The following is a 20,667-nucleotide window of genomic DNA, read 5'->3' as shown; positions in this document are numbered from 1 at the left end:
AACTAACTAACCACCACGCTGCTCTCCACAGGGAGAGGCAGAGAGAATAGAACGCCATACCAATATGTCTTTGCAAACAATCTTCACCTCCATGCACGCATCTCCTCATATATATCCGCTGATTATTCCGGCTATTAGTATTCGAAATATTGGATCATGCCAAGTTTTCCTCGGTCTTCTGCGTTGTAAATATTTCTTTATTCGTATTGCGACCAATTGTAATTTATAAATATGTATCTAGAGATAAATAATTTTGCTGTTGGAATTTTTAATTCCCATATGATTTTTGAACTGCAGGGATTTTACTGTTCTAACTAACCAGCACGCCGCTTCCCCCATATAAATCACGAGGAGTTTTTCTGCAATATTTTCATGTCGCTTACTCCTTTCAACAACGTGATATATCAAAAAACTTTATTTTTCAGGATATCGTTTTTAAGTTGAAAAATATAATACAATATATTAAAAATAAATATCAAGCCACTTATTGAACTTTTAATTGTGCAACAGATATTTTTAGGTAAAACCTTAATGTTTTTTTCTATATTTGAAAAATATTTAGTATACTGTATTTTTTTAAAAATAAGCAAACAATACCTTTTCTTCAAAATGCAAAAACAACACTTTCTGCCCTGTGAAAATGAAAAATTTGACAGATATACCCGTTTGCCATTACACTACCGACATATCGCTTACTCCTTTCAAGAACGACATAAATAAAAAAAACTAGATTTTTCAGGAGAACGTTTTTTAAGTTTAAAAATATAACACAATGTATTAACAATAAATATCAAGCCACTTATTGAAATTTTTAGTGTGCAACAGATCTTTTGAGGAAAAACCTGAAGGTTTTTTCTCCATTTGAAAAATATTTAGAATACTTAAAAAAAAATAATTAAACAATACCTTTTCTTCAAAATGCAAAAACAACACTTTCTGGCCTGTAGCGGGTAAATATTAAGTTATAAATATGCCGCTTTTGCTGGGATATAGTACTTTCTGGGCATTCCGAAAACATGCACAACTGAAAATTGACGATTTTTGATATATAACGTTGTTGAAAGGAGTGAGCGATGTATGTAAATACTTAACATGAAAAATGCTGAAAGCTGACATGGCTGTTTCTCACATATTTTTTTCGTGGATTTACTGGTCGTTGGTTAGAAAAAAATCTCCAAAAACGTTTTATTAAGCTTTCTGTGGCTTTTATTAATTAAAAATTACATCATCCAAAAATCTAATTTTGCAAATTGTGGGTAGGATGATTTCCGTACAATATGGTAAAGTTACACAACATCGAAATAGTACGTATTTTTACAAAATGGTTGATCCTTTTTGTGAATATCTTAGTACGTATTTTTACAAAATGGTTGATATTTTTTGCGAATATCTCAGAATCTAAATTTTAAACTAATTTCTTAGTAGAATAAAATAACAACTTTGTAACTTTTTCCACATGATTTTTATTCGACCAGCAACCGGGTTGCTATTTTTTGTGAATATCTCAGAATATAAATTTTTAACTAATTTCTTAGTAGAATAAAATAACAACTTTGTAACTTTTTCCACATTAATTTTATTCGACCAGCAACCGGGTTGCTGGTTAAATAAAATTCATGTGGAAAAAGTTACAAAATGCAGTTCCACCAAGAAATGTCAGTGCAAAACATAAATTTAATTTCTTAGTATAATAATAAATAATCTATGAACATGTATTGAAAAATATTATAGTTTTTTGGCCATCTGACGTAGGTACATATCTACAATAACGTGTGATAATTTTTTTATCGTTTTCCTTATCCATACAGTTTGATTTAAATCTAAGTCGGGAATACGATCGTCAATTAAATTTTACCGACGTATTTTAACTGCGATTACGGGTGTTATATCATTTCGATTGATAACCGAAATCTTAATTAGATGATAATGTAAAAATAGTGATAATTATTTATTGATTTGGCGTTTAATTTGTAGAACTCCATTTTAATTTATGTGTTAATTTTAAATCAAACACATTCGTTTGATAATGCCAAGGCTAAACAATTGTCACAGTATAATTTTTTTATGTGTTTTTGTTAATAAAATACAACTTAGTAGACTAAAAAAATCTGTGTTTAATTTAAAATTAATACATAAATACTTTGTAATAATTTGCTACTTTGTAATAAATTACTAATTTGTTTCTGTAGTGTAATGGTCAGCACGCTCGGCTACCGTTCTGGAGGTCCCGGGTTCGATTCCCAGGGGGGTAAAATAAATATGAGTGATTTTTTCACTGTAATATTTATTCAATATTACCCTGGACTGGTACCTGAAGCGGAGGGCTGATCACCTTTCCTTCATGTGTAAAACGATCAAGATAACATTGCGTTTATATGACGCAGTGCCCTATGCACCATTGGGGTGCGGATAAGGGTTTTATTATTATTATTATAAATTTTCATGTATCCATAATGACATCTCAACATAGATGAAGAAGAATGTATTTATAGGAATTGCGACCTATTATAGGGTGGTTTATATCGTGATATTTTACCCATAATTGACAACCAACTTACTCAAATTTTAGGAACTCCTAGATATATGATCAATCTCATGACACAGTACATTTGTGTTCACAAGAGTCATCTATGTTGGATTGAGAAAGCTTTTATTTAGCATAGACCCTTTTTGGATGTATGCGAAATTCGATCCCCGGATTATTTTCACACACTATGAAAAGCCTGAAAAAATATTATTCATTTTATGCAGCTTTTATTTTTACGTTTTAAGTGTCTAAATATACTTGTTTATAAATCTGGGTTTTGTCAAATTAAATTTACCTTACTGTATTTACTTAACCGGCTTTTTATAGGTCATAAGCCCTGTAAATACCCCGACATTAGTATTCTTCTTCATCTTTGATGAGATGTCTGGAGACAACCCAGATTTGAAAATTTGTGACTGTATTATTCACCCCATGAGATGTCAATATTACTTGTTCGAACGGAAAAACCTAAATAAATACTTCACCAATTTCATTACTGATGGCGCTACAATCAGCCATATTTCCGAATGTACCGAAAATTGTACTGACATGTAAAACGATTGCATATATATAGGTTTCAATAATTAATGTAATACACATGTTTAATAATGGGCAGAATGGTGAACGTTACACAAGTGTATATAGTGATCGCTAAAGCCAGCCAAATGTCAGGTCGTAAGCCATGGGATGCTCAGACTTCCATCTTCTTCTTTCTTACTAAGAGGAATGATTAAGAGGACGCATACACTAATTTAACAAGATGGCCGACCGTTTCTACGAAGGATATTATTAAAACGTTATTATTTGCGTATTAAATGGATGATATTTAAAAAAAAAAAGTTATTTTGGCATCAAACCAGAGTCAGAGGAAACAGCAAAAAGCTGTTTATATGTAATTATGTGTACCTACGCATTGTCTACATTCTAATTAATGTGAGGAAAACTACATACAAAAAATGTTAATATGAAATTCAAAGAAAATACCGTCGTGCCTTATTACCGCGCAGTGTATTTCGCTAACGAGAAATATAGAAAGATCTGTTTAATTTTATAAAATAAATAAAAAAACTTTTTTGACAACTCAACATAGATAAAGAAGAATATGGAAGTCTGGGTATTTATAGAGCTTATGACCTGTCATAGGCTGGTTAAGTGATCAATTTGCACACGTGCAACATTCAACAATTCTACCCATGATTGACAACCACACTACTAGCAGTGTGTACTAGTAGTTACTAGCAGTAGTAGTAGTTACAAGCATTGTGTAGGTATGAGTAGTAGTACTAGATTATGTATGACCTGTCATAGGCTGGTGAAGTGATCACTTTGCACACGTGCAACTTTCCACCAATTCCACCCATGATTAAAACACCACTTAAACTACTAATAAATACTAGTACGCACACACTGCTAGTAGTGTGGTTGTCAGTCATGGATGGAATCGTTGAATGTTGCATGTTTGTAAAGCGATCACTTAACCAGCCTATGACAGGTTATAAGCCCTGTAAATACCCAGACTTCCATATTCCTCTATCAAAAATGTAAAAAAATCTCCCATATGGAGAAACCCAGATTTGTGGACATGGATTTGGACACACTGTAAATATTGTAGTTTCGTTAATTTTAACCAAATTTTCAAAGACAATAAGTAGCAATTTTGAATATCTCTGTTTCTTCATGATTCATGTACGATTTTTTTTAAATCGTACCATATTATTTGAATAGTTTATACCTTTTTTATAAATGCATTCACTTTCAAAAATAAGTAAAAAATCAGCATTCTAACAACCTTGGATTTATCCAATCATCGTAATATTAGTAATATTCTGTAAAACATTACACGATCATGATTTGTTTACGAGTATATAATGATCTAATTTGAATGAATTTACTTCCTTATATGGTTTGGTGATCATTTTCCAAGTTGGAGTCATCTAAAATGACATTTTTCTGCATATCGATTTGGCGAACGTCACGCATCAGCTGTCGGGCGTCCGCCATTTTGAATATTTCACAAGATGGCCGTTCTAGAAACTGCGATAATTTGGTTAATTTATGTTTGTTGTTGCAGGCTCGCAGTGTCAATTAGCACGTTGTGTTGTTTATTATTATTTATTTGTGAGGTACGCTTGCGGTTGCCCTGTGTATGGATAATCATTTATATCCATTTATTACATAAATATCTTATAGCGTTCTTCGAGGGTAAACATTTAAGTGTAACCATGTCGCTCACTTCTTTCAAGAACGTCATAAATAAAAAAAACTTGATTTTTCAGGAGAACGTTTTTAAAGTTTAAAAACACAATACAATTTTTTTTAAATAAATATCAAGCCACTTATTGAACTTTTTACCGTGCAACAGATCTTTTTAGCTAAAACCTGAATGTTTTTTCTCCATTTGAAAAATATTAAGTATATTAAAAAAATAAAAACAAAACCTTTTCTTCAAATGCAAAAACAACACTTTCTGCCCTGTAGCGGGTAAATATTAAGTTAAAAATATGCCGCTTTTTCTGGGATATACTATATTTTCTTGGCATTCCGAAAACACGCACAACTGAAAATTGACCATTTTTGATAAATGACGTTGTTGAAAAGAGTGAGCGATATATGAATAAAAAGTCTCGGTCGACTTGTCAGAGGCTGGTTAAATTGATACTCTTTGACGTATAACATTTACCATTCTACACATGATGGACCACCACACTTTACAAATATTTAGACATCCATATCTAAAATGCACCTTAAATGTTTTGGATACAATATTTGAAGCAAAAAAGCTTCAAAACAATTTAAAATCATGCATACATCCATATTCTTTTTTCTTCATTTATAAAAATATCTCACCTCTTAATTTTAATTAAGGGTTAATAGACACATTTGCAAAAGCCCTTATATAGGTACTCGTATCTACTTTTCCTTCTTATTCCTCGTTACTGAGGGTTGTGACCCTTGTGGAAGCCATGACTCTTCTCCAGTTACCCCTTGACTGCGCTGCACGTAGCGCTCCAAACACCGAGGTGACTGCTGCTAACTAAACTCCATCGGTCCATCGTGTGGGATATCTTCCTCTCCCTCTCTTCCCCTCCACGTTCCAGCCTATCCTTATTCCAAAGAACCGGAGAATCCGCCAGGTACAGACATTGGCCAGAGTCAAGCCATCCATTGTTTAATAAATTGGAACTTACCGAGATAATCATGAATACTGAAAGCCCAAAGGACAGGGCGATCAGAACCAAATTGGCAGGACTATCGGGTCCTGACGTCACGTTCACCACGGCTCCACATCCGAAGAAGTTCAGCAAAAGATTGCCTGAAAAAAATAACAACGGATTCATTATCCAAGCACGTTTTTCAGCAGAAAGTTTCAGATCATGTATGAAGGATGATGTGACACTTGTTTCCTGATTAATTAACTAACTAGCCACCACGCAGGGGTAGGCAGAGAGAATAGAACGCCACACTAGATAAAAATTAATAATTAAAAATTATTTGTGTCGAGTTGTGGTCCCGTGGTTAGTGTCGAGTTAGACTCTCGAGTCAGAGACTCTCGGTTCGAACCCACTCTACCGCAATTTTATACCTGTTTCTAATAATGAGCTTAAGTTCACATAAATAATATGAAATTAAAGTATTTTTAAAAATACACAGATTTTCAGAGTCTACTAAGTATTTTATTAATATTATTTTTGTATTTTATTAATAAAAACACATAAAAAATTTATATTGTGACATGTTACTTTTTGACATCTCACCAAAGATGAAGAAGAATATGGAAGTCTGGGAATTTACGGGGCTGACGACCGTCATAGGATATGGTTTAAGTGATCACTTTTTTCATCTCACCAATAGATGTCTCTAGTGAAGTTCTAGTGATTCAAGAACAATGTTTTAAAATTGGTTCAAATATATAAAACATCCAAGAATTAAAGTAGTTGTGGTGTCAATAATGGGTAGAATTGGTGAATGTTACAGTGTGCAAAGTGATCACTTAAACCAGCCTACGACGGTCGTCAGCCCCGAAAAAGCCCAGACATGCATGTTCTTCTTCATATTATTTTTTGAGATCTCATCAAAGATGAAGAAGAATATGGAAGCCTGGGCATTTAAGGGGCATTTACACACATCTAACATTCACCAATTCTACTCATTATTGACAACCACACTACTCAAATTCTTGGAAGTTCTATATATATATGAAACAATTTTGAAACATTGTTCTTTTAGTGATCACTTTACTTTGAAATGCCCAGACTTCCATATTATTTTTCATCTATGTTGAGATGCCAGAAAATAATGAAAATTCTAACAAAGATTCGAGCCCGCGGTTTGAGTTTTGCAAGTGAAGCGTATGCACATTTGTGTTATTAAACACATTTTAACGAGTTCTACAATGAAATGATTTTAAATTGTGTTTGAAATAATGTCTCTTCAAACATAACAAGACGATTCCAATAATAAACTTGGCATTATTTCAAATCAAGCCGGATTCATTATTACTAAGAAATGTCGGTCTGGATTTTATTACTTTTCTGTTGCAATACGTAGATTAAATATGTTTTTGAAAATGTAACGTATGTTTTTTTTGTATGTACGTAAGGCTACGTTCAGATGTGGGTTTAAATTAAATAACCAAATAAAATAACGACTTCTTTAACCCTAGTTTACTGGACATTCGTAAAATTTACGACGGACATCCAATCTGTGGGGAACACCGAGGCAACGCGTGTAAAGAATGTAGTAACAACTAGTATGTATCTAATTTTTTTCACTACTTTTTACACAATTTTTTGACACGTCGGGTTTTATCGAATACTTCGAGTTTAATTTTATACTACGGGTTTTATCTATTACATCGGTTTTTATCGAGTACTTAGAGTTCAATATAATACTTCAAGTTTATTAAATTTACGTTTTGTACTGACATTTCTTGGTGGAACTGCATTTCATAGAATAAAATAACAACTTTGTAGTTTTTTCCACATGAATTTTATTACCACCAGTCTAATGATGTCAGTTACGACGACCCCTGTTACTTGGCCCTGGCCCTTGCTGGCCAAATAAAATTCGCGTGGAAAAAGCTACATAGTTGTTATTTTATTCTACTTCGAGTTTAATCTCATACCACGGGTTTTATCCAATACTTCGGGTTTGATATAATATGTCTGGTTTTATCGAATACTTGATACTACGGGTTTTATCTAATACTTTGGGTTTTGTTGAATACTTCGGGTTTAATATGGTTTTATATAAACCTTTGGGTTTAATATGATACCACGGGTTTTATAAAATACTTCAGGTTTTTTTAATTTTATTATTTTTTTTAAAATTGGAAAACCAACAGAATATTTCGACAAAAATAACATGATATGATAAAATATTTAAAAAAAAACAATTCCAATTATAGGTTTCCACCTAAGTAATCTAAAGATAAAACAATTTAAATAAACTGTCGTAAAAGTATAACTATATAGAACATTTCTTTATCAACTGGTCAAATACACATCAACAATATTTCTTTTAAACGTATTAAATGAAACACTATTGATGTCTATTTCATTAAGCATTTCATTGCAGGCTCGATTTAAAAATGAATTTTGGTAGGACTTGGTGTGAAGAATGGTTTACTTTTTGCCTGATACTTTGGGTTTGCGGAATACAGGTTAAGAAACTTACCGACAAACTCGGCTAGAAGTGCTCTCCACATGACGTTGTTTTTGGCTGTCAACTCGTTAATTCCTAGTTTCTCCTGGAACTTCCCCATCTTCACAACACGCGCAGATTACCCTGAAATAAAGAAAAACAACATGTTGTAGAAACGTCATTTCAAATGTAAACGTCTTCCATATATCAAATAAATAAGAAATAATTATGATAACGTGCATTTTTTTATACAGTTTGATAGATAATTTTGATATTACACTTGGGCCTCGATTTTAAACTTTTAAACTTCTTACCCACAAAAAAAGTCTGTAATTCCTCTTCTTTCCTTCTTCTTCTTCCTGCTAAATCTATCATTTTATATTGTACCCTTTTTTTTAATCTCTGAATGTAGAATTGAATAAATGCGGAATTGTTTGATTGGATTTTTTTTAACGTAACTATTCTTTGTCAATATGAAATGTTTATTATTGTTAATGTAACTATTGTTTTGGAAAACCAACAGAATATATACAAAAATAACATAATACAATTAAATTAAAATTCCATTTACAGGTTTCACTTAAGTAAAATAAAAATTATAATAATAAACTGTCATATACATAAAAGTATAACTATATAATATACTTACATTAAATGTTTTTATCAAATAATAGAAATTTTCTTTATCAACTAGTCAAATAGACATCGACAATATTTGTCTTAAACGTATTAAAAGAAACATTATTGATGTCTATTTCATTAAGCACTACATTGCACATATTGCTCTCTCCTTTCAAGAACGTCATAAATAAAAAACTTGATTTTTCAGGAGAACGTTTTTAAAGTTCAAACATAAAATACGATGTATTACTGTGCAATAGATCTTTTTAGGTAAAACCTAAATATTTTTTCTCCATTTGAAAAATATTTAGTATATTTAAAAAAATAATTAAACAATACCTTTTCTTCAAAATGCAAAAATAACACTTACTGCCCTGTAGCGGGTAAATATTAAGTTAAAAATATGCCGCTTTTGCTGGGATATAGTATATTTTATGGGCATTACGAAAACATGCAAAACTCAAAATTGACGATTTTTGATTTATGACGTTCTTGAATGTTCGATATCGCAGGCTAGATTTAAAAATGATTTTTGGTAGGACTTGGTGTGCATAATAAGCGAGGTAAATAATCAATGCAAATCCCATATAAAAAAATAACGTAACGTTTTATTTTTGAATGAGGTAACGTTTTATTTTTGAAAATCGGTAATGATCTACACCAAGAATACAAAGCAGAGATACGAGTACAAACTAGTAAACGTGTCAAAAATACCAAATTTAAAAAACATGATGTGAATTTGAGTAGTCATTAAATTTACGCAGTTCTGAACTCACGATATTTTTTTTTTTGACATGTCATCAAAGATGAAGAAGAATATGGAAGTCTGGGCATTTACGGGGCTTACGACCGTCATAGGCTGGTTTAAGTGATCACTTTACACACATGTAACATTCACCAATTCTATCCATTATTGACAACCACATTACTCAAATTCTTGGAAGTTCTATATATATGAACCAATTTAGAAACCTTGTTCTTGAATCACTAGAACTTCACTAGAGACATCTATTGGTGAGATGTAAAGAGCTTTTTACTAAGCAGAAACTCTTATATTAGTGTGTGAGGTCCGAATCCTGGATTATAATCACACACATAACTCCTGTAATTGGAGATAATCCAGATTTTGTGAACAAGTATTTGGACACACTCACGATAATTGATTGTGTGATTGAAATTTGAGGTAAAGGGATTTTGAAATTACAATTTTGAGCCCTTGGGATATTGGTTAGCGCCCATAATTAATTTACAGTAATTATCGCCCAAATGAACATATTTACCGCCATTTCTCGATGGAATTTTGCTAATTAAAATATAATTTTAAATCTTATATAGTTATATTGCATAACGTTAATTACTTGCGATAGAATTTCACATACATATTTGATAGATTTCACCCGTCTGAAGATGCCAATTGTCGAAAAATATTATAATTACAATCGAACAAATCGAAATGTGCCAAGAGTATTAGGTCTTTAATTTATTTTAAACTAAACTAACCATCTCACAACTTCTGCGGAGGTAAGGCAGAGAGAATAGAACGCCACAACAATCTGTCTTTGCGAACAATCTTTGTTTCTTCCATATTCATATATCTCATACAAACCCGCCGATTATTCCGAATCCTGACCTTGACGACGCCCAAGTATTGGAAATACTTGATAGTGACATGTTTTCCTCGATCTTCTTCTGCTTCTATTACCCACCACATTCGCCTCATAACTATTCTTTCTTTACACTGTTCGATTCACATGCCCAAACCATCTCAACACACCTTTATTATTTTTGTCCGTGATTCTTATCTCAGCCTTGAATTCTTCCCTTATATCACCATTGTAACATCCATCATACATGGATTTGCCTAACATTCGTCTGAGAGATCGTATTTGGACTGCATTCAGTCTACTTTCATCCTTCTTTAGACAACTTTGTGTTAATACATAAACCCTAAAGGGTTTTATCAATACCTTGTTGTATACTTATGTCACCATTTGAACATCTATCATAGGCACATGGTTTTGCCGCACTGAGAGATCGCATTCCGACTGCATTTAGTCTACTTTCATCCTTCTTCTGCCAACTCCATGCTTCACTTCCACACATTAGGGATACAATCCATACGTTTGTATGGAATGTATCTCACATCTTAAAAATACTTTATTTACAACATTTTGAGTGTGTCCAAATACTTGTTCACAAAATATGGATTATTTCCAATTACAAGAGCTATTTTCATATTATTTTTTGACATCTCATCAAAGACGAAGAAGAATATGGAAGTCTGGGCATTTACGGGGCTGACGACCGTCATAGGCTGGTTAAAGTGATCACTTTACACACGTGTAACGTTCACCAATTCTACGCATTATTGACAATTGCACTACTCTAATTCTTGGAAGTTCTATATATATGAACAAATTCCGAAACGTTGTTCTTGAATCACTAGAACTTCACTAGAGACCATCTATTGGTGAGATGAAAAGAAGCTTTTTTACTGAGCAGAAACTCTTTTATAAGTATGTGAGATCCGAATCCTGGATTATAATCACATACATGAGAAACGCCAGAAAATATCATTTTAAAATTTATTATTTTAGCTTATAATTTGACCAGTGAATTTATTTACAACTTTTTGAGTGTGTCCAAATACGTGTGTAAAATGATAACTTAAACCAGCCTATGACGGTCGTCTGCCCCGTAAATGCCCAGACTTCCATATTCTTCTTCATCTTCAGTGAGATGTCAAAAAATAATATTAAAAATACCATTTTGTCGGTACATTTAGTGACCAATGACAAATAATTGTCATTCTAAGTAGCACATATCTATTCATATGCATTACTCAAAAATTGCTACGCGTAAAACTATTAAAATTCTCAACGTCAGTTCGAGTGATGACATCTTGATTATCCGTGATTGGCCGATCAACCTTGATACAACTAGGTTGTATGTACAATACCATAATGGTTACCAACACACGACCACCTTATCCGCAAGTTGGGATAACTATACTAAATACCAAGTACTTGCCTTCTCCGTACTCAAAGTGGTCTTGCTATGTAAGAAATACCCGTAGAGGTCATTTGATAAGGCCGGTTCGTAGGTTAATATCGACGGTATTACATGTAATAAGCTTGTTGCGACAGATGAGGTAATAAAATGTTGAACTGTGAGAATTTGGTGATAGAATTTTAAGCTGTAGCGATTTCGATAGAATTATGAACTATTAAGAAGATTTTGGTGTTTTATTTCTATGATCTAGAGATTTTGATGTTCAAATTTTGATCTTTAGCGATTTCGATGGAATTATGAACTATTAATAAGATTTTGGTGTTTTTTTTCTTTGATCTAGAGATTTTGATGTTAAAATTTTGAGTTTTAGCGATTTCGATGGAATTATGAACTATTAATAAGATTTTGGTGTTTTATTTCTTTGATCTAGAGATTTTGATGTTAAAATTTTGAGCTTTAGCGATTTCGATTTAATTATGAACTATTAATAAGATTTTGGTGTTTTATTTCTTTGATACAGAGATTTTGATGTTCAAATTTTGAGCTGTAGCGATTTCGATGGAATTATGAACTATTAAGAAGATTTTGGTGTTTTATTTCTATGATCTAGAGATTTTGATGTTCAAATTTTGATCTTTAGCGATTTCGATGGAATTATGAACTATTAAGAAGATTTTGATGTTATATTACTATGATCTAAAGATTTTGATGTTCAAATTTTGAGCTGTATCGATTTCGATGGAATTATGAGCTACTAAAAAAATTATGATATATTGATGTTCAAACTTTGAACCGTCTGGATTTTGGTGTTATTATATTTCTTTGCTCCAGAGATTTTGGTGCTTAAGTTTTGAGCTGTACGGATTATGCCATCCATAATAATGGAATAATTTTGAGAATTCTTTTTTTTTATTATTTCAAGGGATTAAAAAAAATTCTTAGGGTGAAAATTTAAAAAAAATGTAAAATTCATAAACACAAAAATAGTTTATTCAATTTAGTTTAATACATTTTAAAACATGTATTTTACGCTTTTATTTCATTCCTAATCATGTGAATGACAACGTATTTTTTTTAAAAAATCCTCAATTTTTATGATTATTTGAAAGATGCAAGAAATTAATTTGTAGAACGTTAATTAAAAAAAAACAACAAAATATAAATATGAATGTAAACAAAAATAGTTTTTCCATTGTGTTTATATGATTTAATGAGTTATTAAAAAAAAAACGCTTGTTTTTCATTCCCAATTATGTGAATGATAATATCTACTTTAAAAATATTTTTCTTCTTCATTTTTTATGATTTCAAGAGTGCATTAATTTATTACACGTACACTCTGTTTTAAATATTCTAGGTAGCATTTTGAATATAAATATGGAAGGTACACAAGTCGAGGCCTTCATCAGAAGACGGAGCAGGGACATTCAATTGGGTTAGTATAATCTAGGTGATCACTACAATCAATTATAATATCATCAGAAAAGAAAAAAATAGTTTGAAATAAATTGGTCATGTCGCTCACTCCTTTCAAGAACGTCATAAATCAAAAAATTTGATTTTTTAGGAGAACGTTTTTAAAGTTCAAACATAAAATACGATGTATTAAAAATAAATATCAAGCCACTCATTGAACTTTTTACTGTGCAACAGATCTTTTTAGGTAAAACCTGAAAGTTTTTTCTCCATTTAAAAAATATTAAGTATATTTTAAAAAGTAATTAAACAATACATTTTCTTCAAAATGTACAATAAAAACACTTTCTGTCCTGTAGCGGGTAAATATTAAGTTAAAAATATGCCTCTTTTGCTGGGATACAGTACATTTTTGGGCATTCAGAAAACATGCTTAACTGAAAATTGTCGATTTTTGATTTATGACGTTCTTGAAAGGAGTGAGCGATGTGTCTTATTACCGGTAATGAGATTCAGCCGGATCGCACAGAACCGGTGCCTAAAATTTTTAGAGTTTTTTAAAAAAATAATTATTTTTTTTAGTTTAGCCGAGCCGGTCCTTAACCCATTATATCATTACTTTTAATTGACTTTTAAATCTGTACCTACTATTATATTCTCATTCTCAGTTGTTATGTGAATGTTCTGTTTTTGTGCAAAATAAAAAAGAAATAAATGAAAGATGTAAAGGCTATTTTTTTATAGGGGGGGTAGAGGGAGTACCTAATTAATAAACAATGAATGGTGAAATGATAAAATACCCGCATTATCCCCACAAATTCCCCAAACGAGTTGAGATTCCCAGCAGTTTGGGGAATTCCCCACAGATTGGCAACCCTGAAAATGAGTGGAAAATTAATGTAAAATGTTCTCTCCCTAGAAGTGGATAGTCCGCGATCAGGGAGGTAAATCATTCCATAGCTGCTTAGAAAATGAAGGAACCACTGAAGAATGATGTGCTATGACGAGAAATGGAAAGAGTTGATGCACATACATGTATATTCCGTTTGATGTAATAATTGTTTTGGAAATATGCCAACTTAAATAAAAAATACTACTCGCAGAGACTTTTTGGCAAAAAAACATGTTTCTACGAACGAGTAAGACGCTTTTAAATGCTCGTGTCAATATTCTTACTTAAAATAAATTAAATGGTTTCAAATGGGGAACACCCCTTAAAACCCTGGAAGATTTATAGGCACACTCTAATCTAACTACAGGGAAAACGATTTTATACACTTGAAATATTAAATTAATACTTTTAATTAATATAATTTATATTTGAAGCACTAACTTTGTGATTTTCCATTTTATAATTAAAATGTAACTTTGTTTTAAAATCACTATAAATATTTTATTTTAACTTAACTATAATGTCTACCGGTTTCGAAGCTAACCGCTTCTTTATTAAGACGGATAATCAGTCATGATAAAGACGCGGTAAGGTTTATTTTATTTAAAAAAAAATTTGGTTCACAAACAATGAAAAACATATTACAATAAACAAAATACAGTGCAATACAAATAGTTTTGATGTTTTTCATCAATTAGATGGGAACACAACAAGCTTACAGAAACAATAAAGGTGCAGGTTAAACAAATATATAAAGAATAGAAATTTGGTTGTAAAAAATGGTTTTAAGTATGATTTTATTTAATTTTATTAAAGAAATGTATTTTTCTATGAAATATAAAGGTTATATGAAATTAAATTAAAGTAATGTGTGAAAGGTGTCGGATTGTGGTCCCGTGGTTGGTGACGCGGTCTCTTGCGTTAGATTTTCTTAGTTTGAACCCACTCATCTACAATTTGATATATATTTCAAATAATGAGCCGCTTAGGCTCGTAGAAATAGTAAGAAATTGAAGAATTTTTGTAAATAATAAAACACAAAATTTTTCATGAAAAAGAAGGTGAATATTTGGTAGTTTTATAGTGTGTGTAGTCGCCAACCTGTGGCGCTAGTATCGATCTGATGACGTCACGATGGGCATGTTCAGGGTTTGATCACCCCCGCCGGAACCGCACCCCGAGCTTCGGCCTTGTTAGGGTAGTGGAATTATATTCTACAACATGGCCGTCACGTGAACAACCGCTTCTAAAACTTGCGTCCATTTGAGCTTTTATAAATGGCAGACTTTTCTTAGTCTGTTTGGGAAGGGTCCTTCAGTTATTCGGACACATCGTCAGAAGAAATGATGGTAGCTTTTAAAAGTATGGCACTTTTAGTTAATATGTCTTAAAAATGATAGAGGATGTGTAAAGTTAATAAAAAAAAGTTGATCCCTAAAAATAATATAATAGATATACAGAAGAATGTGCGACAAAACGATGTATGATAGATGTGCGAATAGTGAAATAAGGAAGGAATGCAAAGCTGAGATAAGCATTATCGATAAAATTAAGAAAGGTGTGTTGAGATGGTTTGGACATGTGGAACGAATGAGTGAGGAAAGAACGGTAAAACAAATTTATGAGGCGAATGTTAGTGGGAAAAGAAGCAGAGGAAGACCGAGAAAAACATGGCACGATCAGGTATGCCAAATACTTGAAAGTGGTCAGGTTAGGAGTCGTAACAATCGGCGGGTATGTATGAGGAGATGCATGAACGTGGAAGAGGCGAAGAATGTTTGCAAGGACAGAGTGGTGTGGCGCTCTATTCTCTCTGCCTACCTCTGCGGGGAAGCGGCGTGATGGTTAGTTAGTTAGTTAGATATACAACCAGGGCTTTTTGTTTAAACAAAAAAAGTTCCGGAACCCACTTCATGCCAAGATTTTAACTAAAAAGATATCATTTAAACATTCTTTACAATACAATTTTATCATTTTGATGAGTTCTATAAATATAGATTGTACAGTATCTACTCAATGAATTAGGGCCACCCATTATTTTTTTGAATACTCTGAAATCTTTTGGATTATTATATTTATTTTACATAAATACTTTAAGTTTTCTATTGACATCTAATATCATGTATATTACCTTCAATAATATGTAAAATATACCTGGATTATTTAACCCTTTACAAAATTTCAAACCCTTTTTCTGAGAAAGGTCCCTAATTAGCACAGGTAGACAGATAGTTGAAAGTTCAAAAAATAGTCCTATCTCATTTATTAGTGAAGTTTCTTGAGTTCTGGTTGTTGTTTTGTTCAGAGAGGTTATATAGGTATCGTGTCTTGTGAAAAAAACTTAATTTATAATTTTAGTTCATAGAGTATATTTTTTTTTTTTGTAAACACAAGTGTTTTTTTTGAAAAGGACGAAATGGGAAAAAGTAAAGACATTTCTGAGGAAAAAAAGTCTAGTGTTATAGTGCTACTGAAATTAGGAATACTATCTAATAGAGAAATTTCAAAAAAAGAAAACGTTTCTCGTCAAACAGTGGACAGAATTTCAAAATCAATAAAAAATCAGTCACCCGCCACCAGCAATCGGCGAAAGAACTGTCGTAGGATTAGAAAAACAACACCGAGGACTGATCGAAAAATCGTTCAAAGTGCCTTAGAAAACCGTAGTGCATCAGCAAAAACATTAAAAATAAAATTGGAAGAAGAGGGTATAAATATATCGGTATCAACACTGAGGCGACGTTTTTACGAAGTAAATCTGAAATGCAGGCGCCCTGTAAAAGTACCAAAATTGACACCACGAATGAAAGCAGATCGATTAAAATGGGCCAGGCTACATCGAAATTACTCGGTAGATGATTGGAAAAAGGTATTTATTTAAACTGAATTTTCAACATATCATTTTAGTAAATAAACTTATATATTTGAATTAAACTTAAATTTTCATTATTTTTCAGGTCATCTTTAGTGATGAGTGCCGGTTAGAAGCCGTGACAGAGAGCCGTCGATTCATCAGGAGAACACCAATGGAACGTTACAATGAGGCCTGTGTGGTAAAAGTTATCAAACACCCCCCTGCAACAATGATTTGGTCATGTATTATTAACAATTTACCTGGGCCGTTGTTTTTCGTGGAAGGAACAATGAACCAAAATTCCTATAAGCAGGTCCTCGAACGAATTTTATTGCCCTTCTACCACACTCGACCCAACAGAAGGTCCATACACCTTTATGCAGGATGGGGCACCTTGCCACCGGGCTAAATCAATAATAAAATTTTTGTCTAACAAAAATCTGCCTTTGCTCCCCTGGCCTGGAAATTCTCCGGACCTTAATCCTATAGAAAACGTATGGATCATGTTAAAAATTAAGGTATACTCATTTCCAAATCCGACAGTAGACTGTCTAAAAAAAAATATTCAAAAAATTTGGTCAGAAGACGAAGAAATAAAAAACATGATAAAACAGTGCATTTTAAGTATGCCAAAAAGAATTGAGGCAGTTATTTCTGCCAAAGGTGGAAATACTAAATACCAACTATATTTATATGAAAATATATGCATAATTTAAGCGTAATAAAGTGTTCATGTGTAAATAAAATTCAATGTTGTTTTATTCAAGGTTTTCTCTGAGTTATTCCTGTTTGAATTGAGAAATTGCGCGAAATTCTGCGTGGCCCTAATTCATTGAGTAGATACTGTAATTACGTAAGCAGAAACATTTTTTCGTATAATTGATTTAGATTTTTTTTAAATCGTGAAAAAACGCGTTACATGAAAAAAGGCCTGGACACAACAATAGATTCAATATCTTTTATCAATCAAGATTTGTCACATAGCTCATTTATTTGTCTTGTTTACAACATTTTGAGTGTGTCCAAATACTTGTTCACAAAATCTGGATTATCTCCAATTACAGGAGTTATTTTCATATTTTATTTTGACATCTCATCAAAGATGAAGAAGAATATGGAAGTCTGGGCATTTACGGGGCTGACGACCGTCATAGGCTGGTTTGAGTGATCACTTTACACACGTGTAACATTCACCAATTCTACCCATTATTGACAACCACACTACTCAAATTCTTGGAAGTTCTATATATAAAAAAAAAATTTAAAAAAAAAAATATATATTTGTCTTGTCATATTTTCTAAATAAGACACCATGAAATCTAATAGATCTTTACGTCCTATTACCTGATCAATCTTTATCAACTGCATACCTTATTTTGCACGTTATGTTTCCAATTTAAATCTTTCTTTTTCAAAAATTAGACAAATCTCATCACATTCACAGATGGAGTTTTGTATAAAACGGAAGAGATATTCTCGAAATGCTCTATGACCCGTAAAAAAAGGCAATGCATTGATCAATAAAATATTGCCTTAAAAATGATGAAAAATCATCTTTAAAAAAATCATGTTTATTTAGTTTCCTTTTTTATTTTATTTTTACCAATCAAGAAGACATCATACTGGTCGGTTACAACGAAACCCGGTCGCTCATCAAATTACAATAAAACTGGAAAAAAACGTGTAGCAATTGAATAATTACATATTTTTGTTACTTTTTCATTTTACCAGACTGAGACATAGAAACACGTGGTCAGGTACAGGTGATGTTTCATAAAATAAAGTGAATTTACCGTTAATATTTGGAGAAGCACAGGAATAGGGTGTGCCAGAAAGGTGTGACTGTGGGAAGAGGCAGAGAAAGAATACCGTAAACGTAAAGCATAGATTCCCGACACATAACTATAATTAATATGCCATCTGTTGTCTATAACTGGAAGTAGTCTCACTATTTCACGCTTTATGGCGGGATTCTTAATCATGCCCATACCTTGGAACACCCATGTCGATATTTCATTTATTTATTCATTTTTCATCACGGACATTCTTTCAAATTACAATTAACATTGTGCAATACTTAATGATAAAAATATATATAAACCGGAATGATAGGAATATTCGGCGTATATCGCTCACTCCTTTTAAGAACGTCATAAATAAAAAATCGTCAATTTTCAGTTGTGCATGTTTTCGGAAGAAAATTTACTATATCCCAGCAAAAGAGGCACATTTTTAACTTAATATTTACACGCTACAGGGCAGAAAGTGTTGTTTATGCATTTTGAAGAAAAGGTGTTGTTTATTTTTTTTTTTAATATACTAAATATTTTTCAAATGGAGAAAAACCATTCAGGATTTACCTAAAAAGATCTGTTGCACAGTAAAAAGTTCAATAAGTGGCTTGATATTTATTTTTAATACATTGTGTTATATTTTTAAACTTTAAAAACGTTCTCCTGAAAAATCAAGTTTTTTTATTTCCGATGTTCTTGAAAATAGTAAGCGATATGTCGGTAGTGTATGGCAAAGGGGTATTTCTGTCAAATTTTTATTTTTCAGTTTGTTCCACAAAATGTCTAAAATAGTGTATTCCATAATCTAGCAAAAGGATATAGCTGTAGTTGCAATACTTATTTATTTTTATTAAGATATGTACATATGCCATCCGAACAGTGTATTTTATTTCACAAGTTTGTTTTTGCTCTCCTGTAAAATTTGGTCTGAGACAGATATACCCCTTTGCCTTTACACTACCGATGTGTGAGAAGTTGTATGAATCTAGAAGGGGCAAATAAAACTAACTAACTAACTAACCATCACACCGCTTCCCCGCAGGGGTAGGCAGAGAGAATAGAGCGCCACACCACTCTGTCCTTGCAAACATTCTTTGCCTCTTCCACGTTCATGCGTCCCCTCATACATACCCGCCGATTGTTACGACTCCTAACCTGACCACTTTCAAGTATTTGGCATACCTGATCGTGCCATGTTTTTCTCGATCTTCCTCTGCTTCTTTTCCCACTAACATTCGCCTCATAAATTTGTTTTACCGTTCTTTCCTCACTCATTCGTTCCACATGTCCAAACCATCTCAACACACCTTTCTTAATTTTATCGATAATGGTTATCACAGCTTTGCATTCCTTCCTTATTTCACTATTCGCACATCTATCATACATCGTTTTGTCACACATTCTTCACAGAGATTGCATTTCGACTGCATTCAGTCTACTTTCATCCTTCTTTTGCCAACTCCATGTTTCACTTCCATACATTAGAGTTGGAACTAGGACTCCGTTGTGCACTGCCAGTTTAGCTTCCGCTGATAGGTTTTTATTTGCTATAACTGATTTCAGTGCACCATTCACTTTGTTCCCAGCATTCACTCTCCTTTCTATGTCTTTATCAATCTTTCCATCCCTAGAAAACATACTACCCAAATACACGAAATAATCTACCTGTTTCAAAATCTCTCCGTTCACCAATATTTCACATTCAGATCTGCATTCTTCTCTTTCAAAAACCATAATCTTGGATTTGCAAATAAAGGCAAATATTGTGTGCAAATACAGATTGCACGCCATAGCGTTTTATTCTTTCTTCCTACTCCTGCGGGAAAGCGCCGTGATAGTTAGCTAGTAAGATTTGGTTGTACGATCATATGAAAAGGAAATTGTTTATGGCGTGTGGAATCAGTGAAAA

At 32.4% G+C, this 20,667-nt stretch overlaps 2 protein-coding genes across 4 annotated transcripts in view; one reads left to right on the top strand and one right to left on the bottom strand.

The window, feature by feature from the left end:
- The window catches only part of LOC148307286 (beta-1,4-glucuronyltransferase 1-like), a 197,457-nt gene that overhangs the window by 108,110 nt on the left and 68,680 nt on the right, over positions 1-20,667 (top strand). The gene's annotated exons all lie outside the window — the stretch shown is intronic.
- Positions 1-20,667, bottom strand: part of Prip (aquaporin prip) — an 88,759-nt gene that overhangs the window by 32,897 nt on the left and 35,195 nt on the right. For both annotated transcript variants that reach the window (XM_088263624.1, XM_088263625.1), the window contains 2 exons: positions 8,204-8,314; positions 5,716-5,840 (listed from right to left, as the gene is read on the bottom strand). In XM_088263624.1, the coding sequence (XP_088119750.1) occupies positions 5,716-5,840; positions 8,204-8,291 (213 nt within the window). In that variant the 5' untranslated portion in view covers positions 8,292-8,314. The remainder of the gene's footprint in view (positions 1-5,715; positions 5,841-8,203; positions 8,315-20,667) is intronic.

This window comes from Brachycentrus maculatus, unplaced genomic scaffold (assembly GCF_059751285.1).
Source record: "Brachycentrus maculatus isolate JH-2025_06_01 unplaced genomic scaffold, ASM5975128v1 h1tg000202l, whole genome shotgun sequence".
Classification (NCBI taxonomy): Eukaryota; Metazoa; Arthropoda; class Insecta; order Trichoptera; family Brachycentridae; genus Brachycentrus; species Brachycentrus maculatus.
The sequence above is the reverse complement of the archived record's forward strand: the minus strand, read 5'-3'. Positions and strand labels throughout refer to the sequence as shown.